The 24,814-nt window shown below is 41.5% G+C and overlaps 1 protein-coding gene across 5 annotated transcripts in view; it reads left to right on the top strand.

The window, feature by feature from the left end:
- Window positions 1–24,814, top strand: part of MSRB3 (methionine sulfoxide reductase B3) — a 233,280-nt gene that overhangs the window by 22,580 nt on the left and 185,886 nt on the right. For 2 of the 5 annotated variants that reach the window (XM_088463138.1, XM_088463141.1), the window contains exon 2: window positions 19,200–19,234. The exons of 1 other annotated variant lie outside the window; for it this stretch is intronic. In XM_088463138.1, the coding sequence (XP_088319264.1) occupies window positions 19,200–19,234 (35 nt within the window). Of the gene's footprint in view, window positions 1–19,199; window positions 19,328–24,814 lie in introns of all 5 variants that reach the window. 2 more of the 5 variants (XM_088463137.1, XM_088463139.1) reach the window with 1 other exon arrangement.

Raw genomic sequence — 24,814 nt, 5'->3', positions numbered from 1 at the left:
TATTTATAAATGAGTGTTATCGGGTCCCCAGCACCTATAGCAGTAGAACCGAGGGAGCTGTTTGCCTTGCATCCCCTATGATTCCAATGTGCAGAGGCAGAGCTGGCTGGCCCCACGCAGAAGCTCTCAATCTAAGAGGCTGTAGAGCGATGAACTCTCAGCAAAGGGCACCTAGCTGACTGCTGCCCGCCCCCTGCTCCCTGCAAAGCTGACTGCTGTGCAGGCTGTCACCCCAGGTGAGCGGGATCCGGGCCTGCTGCTGTACTAAACAAATATTCACATAATACATTTGGGATCATTGGACAAATATGTTATCAAATTATTTAATTAAAATTACATGAGATGTGCCACCACCAGACTTGCATGTAATTAGTTACAAAAAGAAAAGGTAAAAGAAGTCTATTTAGTAGTGCACATGGAGTGCTAAAGTGTATAATATAAGGATGGTAAACGGACAGCTTGTGAGCACTATTGGGGCAATTAAACAACGGCTTGGATACGATCATTACAAAATTCACCAACCGAGCTCTGGTTACAGAGATTTACAGAAAGCCAAACGAGAGGTCTTAGCCACAACATACCCAAAAGAAACAACCAAGATTCAGTTTGTTACTGAAATCTAGACAGCCAGTCCTGTATTTCCTAGGGCAGGGGTGGGGAACCTTTTTTCTGCCGAGGGCCATTTTGATATATATAACATTATTCGCGGGCCTGGTGCAGGCCACGCCCCCCTCCATGTGATGTCACATAGGGACAGGGCCACAATCGTCACTGATTACAGCAATGCCCAGAGCATCCTGAGGATGCTTCGGGAGCTGTAAGGGCAACGGTGTGACCATCTGAAGTGTCCTAAGGACACTCCTGGTGATACTGGCTGGAGGGTGCTATTCTAGGCACTCTGATATCGAGATGACGCTAGCAGAAAAAAAGCTCAGGGCCAGACCAAATGATTCCGGGGGCCTTGTACGACCCCCGGGCCTGAGGTTCCCCATCCCTGGCTTAGGGCTATATAGACACTATGGCCAATAGTGTCAGGAGACCGTGATTTGTCATGTTTCCAACCTAAAACACTGATGCCCAGCTATAAAAGAGGGAGAAATTTAAAGAGCATATTAGTAAAAACCAACATAGTTACACAACCCCAAAATCACTTCCTACAAATACAAAAGAAGAAGCCAGGGTGCTATAAATGCCCCTCCTGTGTAACATGCGTTTTATTTATTTACACCAGGCCACTATTTTAAGCATCCACACACTGATTTAAATTCAAGATCAAACATGTCCTTACATGCAGCACACAATACGTGGTATATGTAATAATTTGCCCATGTGGGCTATACTACATTGGTCAAACATCCACAACTTTCCGTGAACTAATGGCATTACATAGGTCAGCCATCAGGGCTGCCCTCTCAGGAAAGAACATAGATCAAGCAGTGATGCGCCACTTTAAAACAGTGGGTAATTTACTTACTAGCCTAAGGTATGACATCATTGATCACATCCCTCCCCTCATACGAGGAGGGCACAGACCAAAATTTGTTCATAATGTGAGATGACATGGATACACAACCTGGTACCAAAGGGACTAAATGAACAAATCAACTGGAATGTATACTTATAAGGCACACACTTCAATCTATAAATTATAAGTTGCTGTATGTTGCAGCAAATAAGGAGAAAACTATTAGGATCAAAACAATCGATGACCAAAACTTTTTTTCCTGTTATAGTTATTCATATTGTAATTATGGATATTCAAGAACTTTAGTGCATAAATGTGGACTGTATATATCGTTCTCACTAATTACTTATTAATTAATATATTAATTAATATACTATTTAAAATGTATTTGTATTTACATGTTCTAAACATAAAACATTTTTCATATTCCAAAATGGATATTATGTGGATTTAAACACCTTATCTTATTTTGTAACACCTTATCACTATATCACACTATCACCATTACACACTGTAATTGTAACATTGTTTGCCACAGATTTCCCTCTGTGGCTGACAGGCGCAACGTCCAGGAGTCACTGGACAACCGCCTGACCTCATCGTACCAGGCCTGCCCCGATGACGCTCCTGAGCGCAACGCCGTCAGCTGCCAGGTGAACCCAGCATGACCACACGGGCCAATACTCCACATACACATTAACTTAATATAAGATCAGTTCACTTTTTATTTTTCACATGTCCTGTGGAAAAGGTCTATATGACCTTAAACGTCGATTGTATAAGAGGTTTTTAATTTAATACAAACCATTTGACACCATTTGAGGAGTGCTGCCAGTATTCATTATTGAATGCCAAACTCTACAACTGTATGATATATTTTGGCAGTATCACCAGAGAGGGTGCTGGTGAGCAGCTGAGTCAGTGTGGGGCTGGAGGGAACCACACACACACGGAACAAAAAGGGTGTGTGTTCAAGACTAAGGGCTGCCATATGCCCACAACCCAGGTGAGGCTGCTGGTGGACACAGTCAGACAGTTCAGGTGGAGCTGCAGTCAGAGTGAAGCAGGCCAGGTGGTCAGGATTCATAACTGTAAGGCGGGAGGAAGATCCCTATACCACTGACACTGTCCTTGGGAAACTGTGCAGCCAACGAGCTGAGAAAGCTATATCAGACCAGGAGGCCAGTGTCCAGTCCTGCATGTGGCATGAAGGTCCTCCAATCTCCAAGACTGTGAGAGACTTTCATGCAGATTAGCTGCTTTTATAGAGATGGCTCAAGAAGTGAGCTAGTGCCCTGAGTGAGGGCTAGGTTATTTATTATTTTCTGTTCATTTTGTTTCCTGATGGAAGTAAAGCACCATTTTCATTTATTATTTGCTGGAATGCAATGTGTAGACCATAAATTCTGCACCTAATCACTGCACCATGACACCCATCTACCAAGCTTATTACCCCACAACCTCACAATATGGTGGAGAATGCGGGCAAAGATCCATGCAGAGAATGTGGAATACAAATGAAATTGTGGATGCTTGCTGCACTGCATAACTAGATTCTCCTAGAAATCCAAAGGAGCTGGTGAGTGGAGAAAATCCCAAAAGCCTGTTGAAGTATTGTCGGCTACATGTATCTGAAAAGTTGTCTGCTAAACATGGTTTAAAGATGTGCAAATTTATTGAAATGACCAGTTATGCAGCATATACTGTGTCTGTGAAGAGAAATGTGTGTAACCTCAAATGTTGACAACCTGCAAGAAAAAAATGTTTAAAGCATGGAAAAGATTAAACAGAAGGAAAAAATTGTGGTCTATTCTGCTGAGTGCTTAGGACTGAGGATCTGCTCGTTAATTTCAAGATGTGCCATTCTATGTCCTGGACTTTTTCTTTTGCAATTAAAGGGAAAGAGATTTGTTATATGCTGGTCATTGCAATCAAAGTGTGGTGCAAGTGACAACCAAAGTAGTTGCTGTGTTATGTTGTGAAGTGTATAAATTTGAAAGCCAAGTGTTGCAAGTTAAACATTTAAAGTGACAGACACTCAATTTGTTGTGGCTTAAAAGACTATTGTCCCATGTTCCCCATGATGGTGTCATCATATTATTAGGCAAGTCAAATTCTGCTTCTCTTCTCCCACGAGACAACATGGAGGACATGGTGAAGGCCTTGCTGCAAGCTACAGTGGCTCAGCAAGACACCAACAAGCAACAGTGAGCAAAGCTCAAGGCCCACAAAGAAAGTTGTCTACAGATATTTGACTCTTTATATGATACTACTTTTCAAAATGTAGGGGTAAAAAGTGTTATTCCAGACAAAGAGACATTTAAAAAGCAGAATAAAATGGACAGTGGGTGTGGTCAGTGTATGGTGCAAGGTCCGTCAAGAGATGACTATATCAGTCTGGAAGAATTTGACAGTATTCGTAAAGTTTTGAATAAAAGTAATACGTATTATGCTGGGCAGATTGATGACTTAATGGAACAGTTGGCTGATGAGAGAAATTTGCATGAGCAAGCTGAATACAAATTTGAGTGATTTGTCCTCTTTAAAAATGGCATTTGAGCAGGAAGAAATAAAAAAACTTAAAGCTCTTAAAGAGACAGACCTCAAATTAACGGTTATGTCTAAACGCTTTGAGGAGGCTTAGGCATTGGAGTCTATGATAAAGTGTGAGAATAATGTACTGCTAGCAAAGAATAACATCTTAGAGCAAGACATTGTCAAATTGAATCAAGTGTGTAGTCCTTCAACAGGAAGTGGAGGAATTAAAAGGACATACTGTATAAAAGGACACCAGAGAGACACAGCATGCGCACAAAGCATTATAGAGGCTTTAACTCTGGTGGTAAAAGAAAGTCTCTTTAATTGTATCCACACAAGTAAAGTTGGAAAATTGTGAATTGGAGAAAAATTCTCTAGTTGAAATGTTTTGTGAAGTAAAAGACAAATATCTCCACATGCTGCAGACTCTCATTCAGTGGGAGAAAGACTGTGAGGAAAAAGCCATAGAGATTGTCCATCTTGAAGCCAATTTAGCGGCAGCTAGAGCAGTTTCAGAGGGTCTGACGGAAAGAATTGTATTTCTGGAAGAAAGGCTGCATGACACCATAGAGCACATTGAAGCTTTGGAGAGAGAACGTAACCTTGCCCATGGCAGGCCTGTGAAATTGCAAAAACAAAATGAAAACCTGGAGAGATGTCTGTTGAATGCGCTGCACCAGTTGCAAAATCTCCAAATAGAAATGAATGCCAAAGAGTCTGTAATAGCTGCATAAAAGTTTAAACTTGCTGAATTTGAATATGAAGAGCAAACTTTTACAGTCTGAGAACAAATTGGTAAGCGCCATGAGGAAATTTACTCAGCTGCAAGAGCAGCTGTGTGCGGGTCAGAAAAGTTCCACATGGTAGTGGGAAAAGCAGGGGAAACTGAATGATACTCTAAGATTGAATTCTGGACCCAAAATGGCATCTGATGTCTCCACACTCAACCTAGTGTGATAGAAGTGCAGAAATACAGGCGATGAATGCTACAGCTTGATCCTATAAGGATGGCATGCAGAGTGATATGCTAACGGTGCAGAGTGTCTTGTGTGATGAGCAGCAGACGAGCAATGTGAGATGCTTGAACAAAGTAAGATGTTCCAGAAGAGTGGTGTATTGTCAGCAGCAATTTGACAATGAAGATGTCCTCCATTAAATGTCAGTGTTCAAGAAGGGACAAGTATCAAAGTTGGGAAATATTCTGAAATACTTGCAAAAGGGGTTGAAGTACCTTGCAGTGTGATTTTCAGCTTACAGTGATAGCTGATGGTTTGAAGTCCTCCCAAAGGGGCACAGGTCCAGATTGCAAAACTGTCTGAAGTTGATGATAAACAACTGACGTATACAGATGATGATCGCATAACCGGTGAGGCAAAGGTACAGGATGTACAGAAGTCTACAGAGATGTTGATGGCTTCCAAAGATGAGACTCTAATGTCATTATATGATCCTAAGTCATGCACTTTTGCAGTGGAAAGCAGAACCTTACAGGTATGGTGACAGTCTTGTGAAGAGTAATTCTCATGTATATGAAACAATGCCTTCATGCAACCAGTGGTCTCCCATTACAAAGCTTGAAACAAAAAGTCCAGCTAAACTGACTTGGAAAATAAAGACACCTGAGGAGAGTGAACTTCACCCTGTGCTGGTGGAACATGTTGAAATTGTTCATCATATGTTCAAGGCCCAAAAAGCGGATGCTCAAGAAAATCCAAGAGATATGAGCCTAATGAAAAATGGCAGATGGCCATCAAAATCCTGAAGTGAAGTTTAAAGATCAGTGGAATAAACATTCAAGCATGTTATGTGGGCAAGAGAATCCAGAAGCTGTGAGTGGTAGTACCAGTACAACTTCTGACATAAAACCAATGTTGGAAGATTATTATGCTAGTGGCAATCAGGATAATAATTACTCTTTGAAAGAAGTTGCGTTACTAATGAAGTATGCCAATAGCAAATACAGTACTTCAAGGCTGAAAGTTAAAGATGTGACAAACAGTCGTCGGCCAAAAGGTGTACCTTTTAAGAAGTGTCAGCAAGTGAAACCTTTATTTGGTTAAAAAGAAAAAAAGGAAAAGCCATTCTTTGTCTGAACCAGAAGATTCTGAGGAAAAGAAATTGCTGGACTTTGATGAAGTTGAGGAAGTAGAAGTAGGGCACTGTGGGGAAAAAGTACCCGAAATCCTTAAAGCCTGACATATTCAAGAATGAATTTCAAGTGCTTCATATAGAAAGCAAGAACTACCATTGCAACCATAAAATGAGGAAAAAAGTTAGGAGGAAAATAAACTCTGGAACTTGGAGGATGAGACCCCCAGAGATTACAAGAGTCTGGATGAATTTGGATGCGGTGGATGGCCCGGCCCTCATGAGAAGAGTGAAGAGGGACCGCCATAAGAATGCCTCGTCCCATGTTGCTCCACCCAGGGGTTTCGAGCTGGGGAGGGGGATATGTGGCAATATGTGCAGAACGCAAAGATTTAGATGATGCATGGGAGTTGTGTGTCCTGTGCCCCCCCCCCTCATTGAGCGGGCAGCTAGGTGGAGTGATGCACTGGCCACTGTGGGTGACAATACAGTGTTGAGAGCAGCGGCAGCTGATGTACCATTGGGCCCTCATCTCTCCTTCTGCTTCTTGACTTGCGCCAAGCCCAGTCCCATTCACACTGAAGTGCGCCAGCACCTCCTCCACTGGCTTGGTGCGCGCGTTCTTCATGGCTGCTGCTCCATCCCTTGCTCCTCTGAGCTCCCACGAGATGCTCTCTAGCAATCAGCGGCATTCCCCCCGGATATTTCTCCAGTGATGAAGCACTGTGTTCCTGCACAGCTGCTGCTGCGTTTACTGGCAGCAGGACAGAACCACTATAACATTTTATTTTGAGGCTGCCACCATCCCTCCCCCATTGTGCCTCTGCCACCATCTCTCCCACAGTGTGCCTCTGACCACCCCTCCACAAGTGTGTCTCTTTCCTTCCTTCCTCCCCAAGTGTGCCACTGCCATCATCTCTCCCCAAGTTTACCTCTGCCGCCATCCCTACCCAAGTGTGCTTCTGCCACCATCCCTACCCAAGTGTTCCTCTTTCTCCCCCCTCTCCATGTGTGCCTCTGATCCCTTCCCCATCTCTGACCCTTCCGCTGCCCCCACCCTTAACAGCCCCTTTTGCTCTGCACCCCATTACTGGTGGCTGACGATTGAAAATAGCATGGACGAACAGAGGCAAGACTGTGTTCAATGCCACATAACTAGCATACCCGCTAAACTGTGGGCAGGACATGGTGCTGGCAGGGAACTTTTGCGCGTGTCGAAGGCATGCATGCTCCTGAAAGGGGTGTGTCCTTGTGACACCTCCAATTGGTTTTCACCCAGTGGTGATCATTCACCAAAACTTTTCCCATCCACTGGACATTTCGGTCCGCGGGTGGCGAAGGCTCAGAGGAAGCTGTTTTAACGGGGAGCCACTAAAAGGGAAGGGCACGGCGCCCCGCTAAAACAGTCTAACTGGAACACTACATAACTGAACCCAGATGACGGGTAAATACAATATTTATTATATGGGAAGGTCTGATGGAAAGTGGAGAGCTCTGTGGGGGCATGAGGTGCATGTTAAAACTGTTGGAGGGAGTCGTAGCCTGTGTGTTCACTGAGTCAGAGGGACCCTGTCTGTTTCACCTGTACTGGGCCCTGCAATTTTTGATGGCAGCCCTGCATATATACATATATACAAGTATATTATATATACAGCTATTTATAGCTACCTCTTGGTTTATTTGTTCTAATTACCTTGTTGTACATTGCTATCTGTTGCTAACATGGGCATGTTTACATATGCATATATAATATCAGCTGTTACACACTCTATATTGTTTGAGGAGTGGCTAGATGGTTGTGGGATGTATGATGTTCTAAGGTATTAAAATTACTTATGCGTGAGTTATGTATGATGTAGGTATGATGGTTATGTGTGAAACTGTGAAATGTTAGTGTTTGTGTGGATAACAGAGCAAGGAGTAGGTGGTTTGAGAATTGTGTTGTTTTGGTGGGGAGGGGGTGCTTGTTAGTGTAATGTGGTTGATTCTTACCTGGAGTACATACTTGGTTCTGATGGCCTTTGTCATATGTTTACTATGTAGCCATTAGATCTGCCTCCTTCCGGAGTGATCCTTATTCCAATTACAGGTTTGGCGTTCCGAAGTGTTCTTGAGTATACCAGGTGGACTGGTTTTCCTTTGGTAATTCTGTGCTGAGTGTGCACAGTAGCTATTGACAGGTCCCGTCTCTTCTGTAGTAGCCATCCTGTCTGTGTTAGGGACTCCACTACTGGCTGTGGACCTACTCTTTTCCCCCATTGCAAGTACCAGGTCTGCTGGGCTGCTTGTCTGCTGCGTCTTTGTAGCACTGTGGGCAACCAAGTCCCCGGCTGCATCCCGGTCGTTTCTCTGTCTGTGTACAGCGCAGTGAGCGGCTGCTGCCTATTCACCTGGTGGATGACGTAGGTGAAAGGTGCAAAGGTGGGGTGGTTGTGCATTTGTGGCCGGTATCTCCTCAGTTGCATTTGGTCGAATGCATTAGCATTTTCCTTCTCTATGTATATGTATAATATATATATTATGTGTGTGTGTGTGTGTATGTATGTATATATATATATATATATATATATATATATATATATATATATATAGTGTGCCCGGTTTACAGGTTTGTCTGTTTGTTTGGGCTAATATCTGGCCGAATTGTGATGGGGTGTTCAGTATTCTACATTCACAGCATTGGTCGAGGAAGGTTTTGGTGTATGAACCATTCATCTGTGACAAAAGGGAGCCAAGCAGTGATGATTTTAGTGAAGCAAGTCACAGGAAAAAATATTGCACCAAGCTGCTGTCTAGGAGCTGGCCAGGGTGCTGAAACAGCAAGATAGCATCTGGAACTGAGGCTTGGAATGAAGCAAGTTACAGAAACAACTGTCGTGCTGTGTGATTGACAAAAGAAAAAAACCCAAGGCCAAGTTTTGACTTATAGAAGTAGTGAAGGTAAATTAGCCCTCTACACACTTATGGTCTGCTTTAAGTGTCCAGTTAAAACTACATGAATGGTGTGCTACAATTACTTGAGAGAGATTTATTCTAAAATAAATATAATACATGTGCAGACTCTCCCATATGTGAGGGAGAGTCTGCACATTTAGGAATGTAATTGTAAACCACTTGTTTATACCCACAAATTGTCCCCCAGTTCCCTTAAAAAAAGAAAAAAAGCATGGTCAAAGGAATGGTATAGTTAGTATTGTAATAAAGAAATAGGGCCTAATTCAGAGACATACACAATGCTGATGTTTGTGCAGAACGAGCGATTATTTGCTAATGCACATGTGCGAATTGTTTTGGCACTACATTCGTACAGAGCAACCATTTGCAAAGTGAGCAACAGGTAGTCAGTGTTTGGGGTTGGTTAAAAGAATGCAGGTGTATCTGACCGTTTAACTGCCCTTTCATGGGTGTGCATAAATTAGCCATTGCAATCGTTTTCGCAGCCAGCATAAGAGCTCTCTGCGTGTCAGGAAAGCTGCAGTGTTTGCGGCTGGTGAGACTTGCCTGACATGCTACGTGACTGCCTGCTGTGCGTCGGTGGTACCGATGTTTACACTGTTGCACGTCGTTGGACAGATATGAGAAGGCCGCAGTGGGTGTCCCTATGCTCGGCTGTGCTTTGGAAGGTATTAGAATATTTTAGCAACTGTGAGAGAATGCAGTAGCGATTGTATTAGCATAAATCTCTTGAATCAGGCCCATAGCTCCCAACATTGGAAATTTCCAAATCAGTAAATGGAGGCGTTAACAGATCAGTGATTGTTTCTAATCCTCACAAAGGCACCCAGCAACCTCCTCCTCTCTTTAACCACTTGCCTGGCATTGTCTCATTTTTCCGACCACACCAGGCAGTGCTTTATATGATCTGGTCGCAATATTTCGGCAAGTCAGATAAACAATGTGGACGGCTGCCCAATAGGTATCTCCCTCCCAATTTCCCATTATCTGGGACAAACATGTTGTCTGTGGGACAACGGAACAGTACCCTCAAAATGGGGACTGTCTGGCAAAAACAGGAGAGGTTAGGAGGCTTAATAAAGAGAGACTGGTAAATCAGTAGTTATTTCATATGCATGCAAAACTTTTAATGCCTTTCAAGTCTAGGATGATTAAGCTATAATTAAGCAAGTAAAACTTTTGGTATTTTAAGTATTAAGAATTCATTTTAATCTACATGGATTACCTTCATGTAACAATGTGCATTATAAGCTACCTCTTTGAGCGCACACTGCAGTGATGGACTGATTCATCCAACCCTTATTGTTTCTGCATTCCCTCAAATTCTACTGTATTCTACACCATACTTCATGAGACAGTACAATTTTATTTACACAAGGCATGTAGCAGGCCAATGCATCATGGTTAAAAGACTCTGCTGCTCTGGCTCTGTGAATACACTGGGGCATAGTTATGAAACGCTGAATGATTTGCATTAGACATAAATTTCCACCACAGAGCATAAGTTTGTTGAGCAATATTGTGTCCGGCAGAAGTTTGTTGTGGCTGATGAGACGAGTTTGTGTAACAAGAATATCCTTCATCTCGCTTCTTTCCCTTTTGGCTGAGATTAGGTATAGTATCTGTACTATTCCAGAGGGAGCAATAACCTTCCGATGATTGAACAGGCTACCTTTATAAGCAGCTGGTGGTATTTAGGAGCCAGAGTTGCTGTATGTGCTCACGGTAGTCCGCGCCTTAATACTACTGAGGTCGGGAGTAGTAAGGGGGCCTCTGAGCTTGAACAAAAACCATAGTGTCTCTAAGAGGCCTTATATCTTTGGGGATGAGTAGAAACATAGAACTTCTCTTTTAGGAGAGGGCCCAAAACCCCATGCCTTCTGCACTATCACAGCACAGAATGATTTGGAGTACGAATCTCTGGCTAAAGTAAAAAAAGACACTGCTCAGTAATTGCAATGAAAAAAAAAAAGGTTCTAGATCTTAATATTAGATAAATGGTTGGAGAGGGCATAGGGGTCTTTGTTGCTTTGCCAATGGACGCACAGACATTTTTCACTCTGCAGAAACCTTAATTTATCTTGATTTAAGCCGGTGCACACACGGATGAGCGCGCACACACAGACACACGCGCTGTGGCACATTGAAGTGAAGAATAAACAGTGGCAGTCTACATCTCCTGATTGGCAGCTCTCTAGTTAATCTCTATTACAAGCCTTTGTAGGCAGACCAGATCCAAGCCATACAGTTCCTCTCTTGAGGACTGTTGTGTTCTAAAGAAAAACGCAAATTATCATGCACAAGATTCTGTCAATAGTATGAGATCTGAATAATCACAAATAAAGGAACCAACTATAACTGAAATACAAGGATGTGAATCCTACAGTAGGTAATTGTTGGTGGTGCTCCCCAAGGTTAACAGCAGTGTAATCGAATACACCTGGGACATCCTTACAGAGAGAGACTAAAGGCCCCCATACATCAGCAATCTGAAAACCACAATTGAACAATTTGAAGATTTATTGCCCGATCTTAGGATTTCCCAATTGAGCAATCTGCGCCCATACACTACAGATCTTTTTCAGTGATTTGCAGATCGATTGCAGCAAACACAGATCTGGCAATCTTGAAAGGCCCATCATTTTGCTAGAAATGGTCTGCAAATCTGCTGATCATGTCCATACACTAGCAATCTACAGCCCCAATCGATCTGTGAAATACAACATGTTGGACAATCTGATTAAAAAATTCCAATCACTTTTTGGTTGCAATCGGCGATCTGTGAAGCCCATACATTGCAGATTTTTATACACAATCGATTGCAAATTGCACGATTGCTGCAATCCATCTCTGGTGTATGGGGGCCTTTTAGGCCCTCATACATCAGCAATCGATTGTGGCAATCCTGCAAGTTGCAATCGATTGTGTATAAAAATCTGCAATGTATGGGCTTCACAGATCGCCGATTGCAACCAAAAAGTGATTGGAATTTTTTAATCAGATTGTCCAACATGTTGTATTTCACAGATCGATTGGGGCTGTAGATTGCTAGTGTATGGACATGGGGGGTCATTCAGACCCACTCACAAGCGGCAGTACGCTCACAAGTGGGTCGATGTTCCCCACTACGCATGCGCACGACGGAGGGAGCTCCATCGTGCGCATGCGCGAGACCCGGACTGCGACAGCCAAGCTGTCGCTCCGGGTCTCGCACCAAAGGGGGCGTGCTGTCGATGTTGACTGACAGCACGCCCCCTTTGGTGGGCGTGCCGGGGGCGTGCCTGCCAGACGGAGGCGTTCCCATGGGAACGCCTTCCGTCTGAAACCGGCCCCACTGACATCACTAGTGATGTCAGTGGGAGTGATTTTGGCTCTGATAGAGCCAAAATCACTCCAGGGCTTGTGGCAGGGAGACCCTACCGCAGGGTCTCCGTCGCAAGTCCGATGGTCGCGATGGTCAAGACCATCGCGACCATCTTTTTGGATGCTCGTATATGCTGTGGGTGGTGACCCACAGCTATACGAGCGTCCAGGAGGACGCTCCATTTTAATGGAGGAGGGCACTGATTCAGAGCGAGCGCTCTGGTCAGAGCGTCCGGCTCTGAATCAGGCCCATGATCAGCAGATTTGCAGACCGTTTCTAGCAAAATGATGGGCCTTTCAAGATTGGCAGATCTGTGTTTGCTGCAATCGATCTGCAAATCACTGAAACAGATCTGTAGTGTATGGGTGCAGATTGCTAGATTGGGAAATCCTAAAATCAGGCAATAAATCTTCAAATTGTTCAGTTGTGGTTTTCAGATTGCTGATGTATGGGGGCCTTAAGAGAAGGACCCTGTGAGGAAGAGCAGAAGAACCCTTGTGGGGGCACAACTTCAAAATAAACATACAAAACTGATATGTGGAAATGGAAAAGAATTAAAACGTAACTTTTAATCTATACTTACAATAAAATATATTAAGACATAATTGGCACAGTGAGCATCCTTTGTAGATACTCACACTTGAAAAATAATGATAAAGATTATACAAATATTGTACATATATGTACAATAAGGAACCCTTGTTTATAAATACTGGTTGATGTTTCAAAATCAGAAAAACAACACACGTAAACAAAATAATTGGTATCGTTTCAGGCTTATAAGAACAAAATCACCCAGCTAGGTGAAAATACTCAAAATGATAATCATAATAATATTTTAGTCTCACTGAATATAAACCTGTGAGAGAAATGGCATGAGAAAAAACACATTTAATGTATATAACACAGCGTTTTAGAACATATAATGCCTAAAAACGGGAAATCGGAAATGCTGCAGATGCAGGTATTAGTATGATCCAGTATCCGTAATCAGATTAGTTAAACAGCCTATACATAAGAGTTTCAATTTATCACTCTTTCAGACTACAAGCCAACAGAAATGTATCAATTGGTAAATATAGCACACAGGGGGTTAGATGTATTATAGCGGAACTTAACAGACCGCTATAACACTTCCTGCTTCGCCTCTTTACCGAGGCGAAGCCGGAAGCACTACCTATGAGATGTATAAACATCTCATCATCCGGAGAGGAGGAGCGTTAACTCCCCCGTCTGGCGGTACCCGCTAGAGACCACAGCGCATCAGCTAGTGCTGATGCACTCTGTCAGTCCCAGCCAGCTCCACTGAGCATGCGCGGGATCTCGCAAGTATTGCGAGATCCTCGTCCGCAGTCTGGAGTCGGCAGCCGCCCAGCAGGGACAGGCTGTAGCTGTCGATAGTGACAGCTACAGCGGGCCGAACGGTCAAGCAATATGACCGTTCATACATGGCCCAGGCTAATCGCAGCGCCGATAATGACAGGGGCGCATAGCACCCCTGTCATTTACCGGCCAAACCCCAATCATACATCGGTGAGAAGCAGTATCAGCACACATAACGTGCGCTGATACCGTTTCTGAGCTTCATACATCTCCCCCAGTGTTTTAACAGATGATAGCTACAAATTATATACACATAAACTGACTGTATCACTCTGTGGTGCTACCTCATTCTAGTAGGATGTGATATAATCCGTATATACATCTTATTGTATGGAATATTGTAGTAATTCCTCTTAAAGACTCAAAATCAATAATACATTGTTGGCTAAAACAGGGAAGTCAGAAATCCTGCTAAAACAGGGAAATCAGAAATTCTGCATATGCAGGTATTAGTATGATCCAGTATCAGTAAGCAGATTGCTTAAACAGCCTATCTATAAGAATTTCAATGTGTCACTCTTTCAGACTGCAAGGCAACAAAAATGTATCATTATTGCCTAAAACAGGGAAATCAGGAATCTTGCTAAAACAGGGAAATGAGAAATCCTGCAGATGCAGGTCTTAGTATGATCCAGTATCAGTAATCAGATTGGTTAAACAGCCTATACATAAAGGGGGGTATCCACTACAACATCTGAAAACGACTGCACGATTACGACATTGTAATTGTTCAGTCGTTTGTCAGTCGTGTGATGAGCCTGCACTGAACGAGCAGTCGTTCAGTGCAGGGTCATCAATCATCTGGAAACATGCTGAACCTGACGATATCGTCAGGTTGACCAGCATGTTTGAAAGATATCGTCAGGTTGACCAGCATGTTTGACCAGCAGGCACGCGCATCGCTGGTCGTTTTAGACACTTTCGCAAATGATTTGCAAACGATTGAACGATCATTAGTGTTCAATCGTTCAACTTAATTGTCCAGTGGATACCGCCCTTTACAGTAGCAATCTGATTACTGATACTGGATAAGACTAATAGGTGCATCTGCAGGATTTCTGATTTCCCTATTTTAGCAGGATTTCTGATTTTCCTGTTTTAGGCAATAATAATAAATTGCTGTTGCCTTGCAGTCTGAAAGAGTGACAGATTAGTTAAACAGCCTATCCATAAGAGTTTCAATCTGTCATTCTTTCAGACTGCAAGCCAACAAAACTGTATCAATTGGTAAATATAGCACACAGTGTTTAAAACATTATTGTAATATCACAAGGTACAGACGTCTCTGTATCACTCAAAAATTATATTGATATAATATCAAAAAACGTAGTCTGGATAGAAAAAGCAAGAGAGTATACAGCTGATCCAGTACTATATAGGTGTTTTCCTTCACCTAACTAGTCACCCTCTCATCTGGTCCGGTGAAGGTACCGTGCAATGATCTAATATCAGGGACCTCACCGGTTAACTGCTATACAGACAGCAGAGATGACCTATTCTTTTTTCCATTATGTATATTGCTGGATGTCCGACCCCTTAAAACTGCCTGTTCACTGCTTAAGGCACACATCCAGTATTGGGGACCCTGACTCCGGCTATACAATACAAAAGAGTATTTTTCTACCCAGACTACGTTTTTTGATATTATATCATTATCATTTTTGAGTGATACAGAGACGTCTGTACCTCATGATATTACAATAATGTTTTAAACACTGTGTGCTATATTTACCAATTGATAGCTTTTTGTTAGCTTGCAGTCTGAAAGAGTGACAGATGAAACTCTTATGTATAGGCTGTTTAAGCAATCTGATTACTGATACTGGATCATACTAATACCTGCATCTGCAGGATTTCTGATTTCCCTGTTTTAGGCAATAATGTATTATTGATTTTGAGTCTTCAAGAGGAAATTACTACAATATTCCATACAATAAGATGTGTATACTGATTATATCACATCCTACTAGAATGAGGTAGCACTACAGAGAGATACACTCTGTTTATGTGTATATCATTTTAGCTATCATCTACGAAACACTGTGTGCTATATTTACCAATTGATACATTTCTGTTGGCTTGTAGTATGAAAGAGTGATATATTGAAACTTATGTATAGGCTGTTTAAGCAATCTGATTACGGATACAGGATCATACTAATACCTGCATCTGCAGGATTTCTGATTTCCCTGTTTTAGCAGAATTTCTGATTTCCCTGTTTTAGCAGAATTTCTGATTTCCCTGTTTTAGGCATTATATATTCTAAAACGCTGTGTTATATACATTAAGTGTATTTTTTCTCATGCCATTTCTCTCACAGATTTATATTCAGTGAGACTAAAATATTATTATGATTACCATTTTGAGTATTTTCACCTAGCTGGGTGATTTTGTTCTTATAAGCCTGAAACGACACCAATTATTTTATATACGTGTGTTTTTATGATTTTGAAACATCAACCAGTATTTATAAACAAGGGTTCCTTATTGTACATATATGTACAATATTTGTATAATCTTTATAATTATTTTTCAAGTTTTGAGTATCTACAAAGGATGCTCACTGTGCCAATTATGTCTTAATATATTTTATTGTAAGTGTATAGATTAAAAGTTACGTTTTAATTCCTTTCCATTTCCACATATCAGTTTTGTGTGTTTATTTTGAAGTTGTGCCCCCACAATGGGTTCTTCCTTTTTACCTCACAGGGTCCTTCTCTCAAGTCTCTCTGTAAGGATATCCCAGGTGTATTCGACTGTGTTCTGTATGCACATAATCCCATGTCCTCCTCCTCAGCATCATGAACGTTATTTGCATGCAGAATGCAGAGCCGCAGCAGCAGGTGTTGGGCAACTGTTAGGATAGGTCAAGGTTATGATGGAAGTGGAACTAGTTCCGCCTATCAGTAGAGGTGATGGAACATAGTTTAATTCTGTTCCGGTCCACTTTAACCCTTTGTGCAGCTAGCCCTTTGCAGCGCCTTCTGTCCCAGCCGAAGCCTGAAGCTCTCGCTCCACTTGCTCTGCCCTTCCTACGGCCCTGGATTATGGTTGGTATGTATAGCATTAATCTGATTTATTGTGTTTTTATTCTAGTACAAGATTGCATCCATTTGACATGAATCTGACTTCAAAAATTATCATTCGGTTTTGTTTTTCATATCTTCCTGCAACTCAGGCTTCTCATTGCAAAACTGCTCTGTGAGGGAGAATTATATGTCCACATAGCCTCTTAGATGGAATGCTGTTTCATTTTACCACTCAAGCTTGTTCCTTAGTCAAAGCCTTCCAGCTTGTATAAGATGGCAGAACAAAGAAGGGCAGTGGGCAGAGGACCTTCCATAGCATACAGTATCTGTGACTATTGTTGCCTTTGTACTTTAGTAGCATGACACTTAGCAAAGTGAATTATTAATAGCAGCTTTTCAGTTTTAGGGCCTAATGCTGAGTGAAAACTATATGCATTTATGTAGATTTGATTGACTGACAGTTACACCTGCTTGAGCCTGGACAGGCAGGAGTGGTACGTTCTTGCAAAAGCCTAGTACAGTAATAATGTGTCTGCCTAATTGTGAGCATATGCATCTGGGAAAGACCTACTATTTGAGTGTGGACAAGCGTAGGTGCAAATACTGGATAATGATGATAATAGTTGCCAGCACTAGCAAACCGCCTGTGATTGGCTGTTTGTAAACACACTGTTGCTTGGTCGTACAGTATATTATATTTCTGTGTTTAAGGAAAATATTGTTTTTTCTTTTTGTACATGAAGGAAGTTGTTTCTGCTGTATTACAGCGGCATTTGCAGTTTTACTGATGCCACCCATCTTTTTTTTTAATGAACACAAATTGAATGTGAGATTTTTGTGCATAATTGTAGCTATCGCTGCATCAGCCCCTTAATGTTTATCATTTCAGTTACTTTATTAGAACAAAGGATTATTTTGCTGGGTTGCTGTGCTATACATAAAACAAACATGTTTCAAAATATTGTTACCATTTTTGGTAAATGTTGCAGACTGTCCTCAGAATAACATCTTGGTAGCAGGCCTGAGTTACATTACTTTTGCTTCTAAAGTATTTTCAAAACAATTTTAAAAGCAAAACTAAAAGAAAAAACACATCTAAATCATATGAAATGCCCAAACTGAACAGTGAAAGCTGTAAGTGCTGCAAGGTTTGGTTCTAAGGTCCTGATTCAGCACGGATCGCAATTGCAACCGTGTACACAGATTGGCCGATTGTTGCATACTGTGCATATGCGGCGATCGCACTGCGATTACGCACGCAGACAAGAATCTATCGCAGAGTGAGTGACAGGCTGTGAGCGTTTGGGGATGGTGACGGGGGAATGGTTGGAGAAATGCAGGCTTGCCTGTCCGTTTGAACACAGTTGCATGGGCGTGCATAAATTAGCCACTGCGATGGGTCAGACCTGCTGTAATTGTGCGTGACCAGCCGATGTGCTTCGATGTTTTCGATGTATACGCAGGACTGCAAGGTATTACGGATGTGAGAAAGCAGTAGTGGGCATCTTTATGCTTGCTGGGCGGTGGCCGGCATTAGCATATTTTCACAGCTGCATTGTGTGCGATTATGCAGCTGCGATCGCTATTACAATCTGTGCTGAATCAAGGCCCTAAATTCTTAAAGTAATCCCATGGTACTAAACCTTAAGATACATAACAAATCCATGCTTTCTTGTCAGTGGTGGGCATTTCATTCTGAAATAAGTATTGTAATGATCTTGGCAGCCCCACATACGCCATATTATATGAAGATGTGTACTCATTGTGTAAGATATAATGTATTAGTGATAATATTAACCAGGGAGAATTGATGCCATGGTTAATAAGCCAGTTACATTTTATATAGGATATAATATGTATTGGCCTTCAATTGGTAATTGTTGCAGCATCATGGACAACATTTGTTTACTGTATGTGACTATACAATGTATGCTTTAAAACAGTGGTGGGCGATTACTTCCAAGGGGCTCAAATAGTTTCCCATAGCACCGTACTGCATAGTGACAATCACAATTACTCTGAGCACTGAAACCCATAACCTGCACAATACCTGCAATTGTAACACTAGATTCCCAATGTTAGACGCTTTGACATCAGCTGTGCAGCAGTGAAACCATGATTGGGTGGTCATTGTTGTTATTACATAGGGTTAACCCTATCTGCTACTTGTATGTAGAAACTGACAGTATCAGTATCTAAGCAAAGCTGTAGAAGGGATTTATGGTCATCTTAGGGTACAAATGACCTACCTAGAGTGCTGTTTGCCCACCCACCACTGCTGTATAATAAGTAATCATGTACATCTTGCCTGCTGTAATGTATCTATCATTTGTCATATTGAAGTTAACCTTTTTTTTTTTTTTTTCTCTCCACTCAGCTTTTGTCCCTGTTCTCCACCACTCCGTTTTGTTGGTGAGGATATCACAGTGATGTCTGCATTCAACCTGCTCCATTTGGTGACAAAGAGCCAGCCAGTGGCCCTGCGGGCCTGTGGGCTTCCCTCAGGTTGACTGGGTGCTGCTTGTTGTGTCATGTATAATGAGAGCCCTTAACGTCTGGTGCTTCTGCTGCAGGAAATGACTGCCTCTTAAATGTTATCTATTATTCATATGTGGATAGACCTCAGAAATGTCATGTCTTGTTGGAATAGTTCATGTCCAGACTAATTACACATTGATTCAGACATAAATTAGTAAAACATATTGGTCTTTCATAGTGAGAAGTAAAATATTCCATTTAACCCATAGAATAATTTAAAAAACAAAACAATATTTATATAAGTGTAATGCTTTATGGATTACTACATTTTGCATGGGTTTCATTGATCTTTATCAGAATGTAACGGCAGGTACACAGTAGACGATATCTCGTCTGATCCGGGTACATCGTTTAGTGTGTACCCTCAATGTCACTGATGATGCCCGCTCCCGCGCGACATCGCCCGTCGGACCTGCATGCATGTCAAATGGGCGACATCGTTAGCGAGGGCCATGCTGCCAAATGCAGCATGGCCCCCCCTGCCGCTCCATTGCTGCCGGCATCTTATGAGGTCTGTACACAATAGACATCATCAGCTGTACTGGTGCCTGGTCATCTGCCTTCTAGTGAGTTGTTCCCCTAGTGCACTCAAATCTCCCGAACTCTGCTCCATATTGTTGTTCCATTTCCTCCCAGAGATGCCTAATTGGTCTGGTGGGGCTTTAAGATGAATTAGCAACCATGTTCTTTGATATTCTATCTAGCTGATGCTGCAGCATTGGTATGATCTGTGGAACACTTCTATGATTTTCTTAACCCTGTGGAATGGAGTATTATCTTGCTGATAAATATTAGATGATGATGCCACAAATGGATGCACATGTTTATCCAAAATGTTCTTTCAATATATGCTCTACTCTTAAGCTGGGTACACACTTGTAGGTATACCATTCATTGGAACAACAAAAAATATATCTGTAGCACATCGATGGGTGTGGACACCCGATGTATCTGTGAACAGTGTAATTCATAGACATATCAGGTTGGCCCTACAGCATAGCCAATGCCAACATATCATGCAGATATATTGGTGCAACCTGCCGACACTGACATCACAACTGGATGGGCACATTTAAATGCCCAATTGTGATGTCTTTCCAGACATATTGAGTGGTCGATTGGTACTGTAAATGTGTATAGCCTACCTAATGGGCCGCTTGGTAGGGTAAGTGTATATCCAGCTTAAGTAGGGGCCCAAAGTTTTATTCGGATATTTCTGGTTTGTTAACAAACACGATCTAATGACACGGTATGCATAAAAGGACCCTAATTGTATGTACAAAAAGGTTCCATATTTAACAATTGGTGCTTGCTTAGATAAGAAATAAATGAAAGTGTAAACAACCGGTTTATTTTCATGCTGTGCAGAACAGGCACTTACCTATACAAAATCTTATAATTTAAACTAGCGCCTATTGCCAATATATAGTGGAAATAGCCAATAAAAATAAGAACGTACCTCCTTAGAGACCAGTCACTTCACTAAATTACAAAATGACTCAGTGATGTACTGGTTCTTAGGGGCTAGTTTCCTGTTGGCGTGCTGGTTCACAGGAGAATTGTATCAAACTTTCTAAAAATTAGAGAAGTGGAGAAGTTGCCCATAGCAACCTATCAGCTTCTGCCTATCATTTATAGAATGTACTTGATAAATGCTTGCTACAGTAGAAGCGGATTGGTTGCTATGGTCAACTTCTCCACTTCTGCATTTCTCTACTCTTTAGAAGGTTTGATACAATTCCACCATAATCACTGTCTCTCCACTGTGTATCAGATACTGTGAGATATAATTTAAAGGGTGAGATTCAGTAGCAAGATTGTTTTAATAACGCTACCATTCTCACATCATAAGCAAATGACATATAACTTTTAAACATATCAATAATTTAAATACCTACATCTGTATAAATAGGAATTCAGCTCCACACATTGTAACTGATTAAACTAATACCCTACTTTTGTTAGTCTTATACTAATGAAAATATCAGTATATATGTATTTTTTTCAAAAGGACTGCACATCACCTGTATCCCTCTTTGCAAGGATGAACAAATTCACTAACATTATATAATGGGTATCCAATGATCTACTTACTAAAGAAGAACTACAAACTAGGATTTGTTCAATCATCTGAAAGAAACACATTTCTAGTAAGTTTCTAATCAATCTGTTCAGTTTCTGTTGCTTATTATAAGAAGCCACATTCCACTAGGTGGCAGTAGATACTTATTTTTGGTCCATATATTAGGAAGCCCTTCATGTACGAATTGTGCTCAACTCCTGCAATCTGAGGGTTAATTTTTCATGCACACAAAGTTTTGCTCACAAATAGACTATTTCCTGATATATCGCAGACCTTTTCCAGCATCAGAAACAATGAAAGTGGCTTAGCAGATCTTTAATGAATTCCAGATATCAGAATGAAACAAGGAATTCCTGCAGCTATGCTGGGCCACAAAACATGGGGTGTACTGGAAATACCCCATTTGTGATTCATTAAAACATCTTGCTTGGTACCAAAGCAGCAGACACATTTAAAGATTAATGTTCATAATTCATTAAAATGAATTCACTCCAACATATATTAAATGTAAAGTGTGCAAAGTGGAGCTCTTCAGGTATATTTGCTGCAGCAGACCACCCAGGGTTTTAAAGAGCATTTAACATATTCTTTGCTGCTATATTCTATTTGTTAAGGGCTCTCCTCTTCCACATGTTTGTTTTATCACATGGATTTGTTGCCTGCATCACCTGTGCTTTGCATGTAAATTATGCTTTTATATAACATGTTTGTGTGTGTATTCTATTAAGGGTGCTTTGTGTGGACACAGTAACAGTATGCATCAAGTATAGAGGACCTGTCGCCCAACTCTCTGACATCATTTGTTTTCTCTATTTTCTACTACATAATGCCTTGTGCACTTTGCAGAAACAAATAAATGGGGTCACCCTGTAGACCCGCGGGAGAGCTTGTAATTGATGTTTATGTGCCATGCTCTTTCTGGCTTCCTACTGACTGCAGAGTAGAGCTGGCGAGGGAACAAATATAGTGCAGTGCTAGATTTTTTTGGAACACGGTGCTGACCTCTGAAGAAGGCACATTTCAGTTTTAAAGGGCAGAATTATGGATGCCATGCATTGTGTCGCTATGCCGTTAAGCTTTAAGGTGGCGATTCAATTGTTTTATCGTGCACTATCTCCCATCTAAAGTGTCGGGAGATTTGGGGGCGGTATTCAATTGTTTTTGCATGTCGTGCCAGCGGCTAAACCTGTGTGAAGTTCTGGTTATGGCACCAAAACTCCCGTTTGGGTGCCCAAACCACTGACTTTTCGCACATTTCTGCTCGCCACCTCAGGAGGGTGCAAGCAGAAATGCTGGTGACTGCGGCTATCGCGTCTGAACGAAGCAACAATTGAATTACACCGCCAAGCGCCCACCTGTGAAAACATTTGACTTCCCCATTAATGTCTACATTGACCCAATGCATAATTTTTAAACCCTTTTGTAGTAATGTATTATTCGCCTAGCACACCTTATTCTTTAATGATATTTCTATTCAATAAGAGCAAAATCAACACGTTTGATGTGCTCTCTCATCAGGCACAAACGGAAGGGAAGAGCGGATCAGTGTGATCCAAGGCATACACACTATGAAATATGCAGGCGAGCTGCTGCCTTAGTGCCACAGAAAAGGACAGGGCACATTTTTAATTCTGTAAAAAAAAAAAAACAGGCCATGGTGCCTTGCTAAAACAGCCTAGCGGGAACACAACAGTACAAAAGCTTAACTTGGAAGGTGAGTTGGGCTGTAGAGTGCTTGTTTCCAGGTCTGCTTACCTTATCCTGTGTGATCTGGAGAACGCTGGACCAGAAGAAAGAATAGCATATAAAACAACACACTTTATGCTTATGTCTGGGCCAACGGTTTTACAATAGATCCCCAGTTTTTTTTTTAACAACTTAGTGCACAAGGCTCTATGTAGAAAAACAAGAAACTGTATGAGAGGATCTTGCACCAGGTTCTCTTTTTCTTTAAGTGGCCTTGGTCTACATGTGTTGGTTTTAAATGCTGCATGTATATTATAAAGTTACACATTGCTCAATGTTTAATTTTCTAAAGTTGCTTTTTTGAAAGAAAAGTTTAAACCAGTAATAGCATTGTATTCTTTAAGCAACAATTGTTACTATTTTTGGGTGGGGCATATAGTATAAATAATAGATTTTATTCTCAAGTATGTATTAATAATATGTGTTGCGCCTTATTACTATATACTCGTGATGAGTACTTATGATTTTATATTAAAACTATAGTACAAAATCACACAGCCAAACCTAAAACTTTACTAGGAGACTAGGAACCTCAACATGACCTTGAAAGGTCACCCACTAGATATCCCCAGACTAGATGGTTTAGTACATTCCATTACCTATGTTAAAAAAAAATAAAAAAGTAAGATTCTGCAATTATATAGGCTTAGGAAACAGCCTAGAGCTGCCCTGTTACGGGAGGCTGAGATATGTCCTTAATGTAAATTTATCATCCTTTCTTCCATTTGTACACGTGTGTTTTTTCTAGAAGGGGAATTAGTGGGAATGAGGAGGTTATGTTTAATTACAGTAACTAGAAATAACCTTTATGTTTAACGTGGTGTAAATGGATCTGTTTGCTGCTCAACCAAAATTGTGTACGCTAAGGATAATTTTCTTTAAAGGAATAAAATATTTTTTATTTAGAACCCACTAATAGACCTCTCAGCAAATGAGTCTTCATAGTGGAGGCTCAAATCTTTCGTCTCAGCCCATGAGAAAAGACAGAAGGAGTCATTGCTCTCCATAGACATACAGTATTACTACAGATGTGTTCTTGCTCATCTAGCCTCAATACACCATGCAGCGCTATATGCCTAGCTTGAGTGAGCCACCTGGTCCCATGCAATTCTGCTAGCGTCTTCTTTTGGCGAAAATGCATCTATATCGTAATGAGATGCGACTAGGACGCACATGGAGACTGTGCTGATTAATTTGATATGCAACACTTGTTTATCTGTGTGCAGCTGAGTCTGTGAGCAGACCTTTGAAAAAACTTTCATCCGCTGCATCTTAGCACTTTGCATGCTGACTGAGAGACTCATTTGCCCACATTAAATTAATCAGCAGAGCCTCCTGGTGCATCCTAGTTGCACAGCATTTGCGACATAGATGCATTTTCAGCATCAAAAATGCAAAAGACACCCTACGCAGAGTCTCATGGGACCAGGTGCGCCGAGAGGGGCTGTTTGGTGTGAATGCAACAAATATGAGTGAGGACACATCTGTATATAATCTGTGTATTGCTGATAGCCCCTATCCCAACCCTTTGCCCACTACACTCCTGGGTATCTGTAACATGTGACTGGAGTAGTTACATTAGTATTCACTCTAGGTCTGACGCCGTGCAGGGCAGGGGGCGTGTC

This window comes from Taudactylus pleione, unplaced genomic scaffold (genome assembly GCF_031769625.1).
Source record: "Taudactylus pleione unplaced genomic scaffold, aTauple2 ptg001327l, whole genome shotgun sequence".
NCBI classification, from domain to species: Eukaryota; Metazoa; Chordata; class Amphibia; order Anura; family Myobatrachidae; genus Taudactylus; species Taudactylus pleione.
This window is presented reverse-complemented; position numbering and strand designations above follow the sequence as displayed.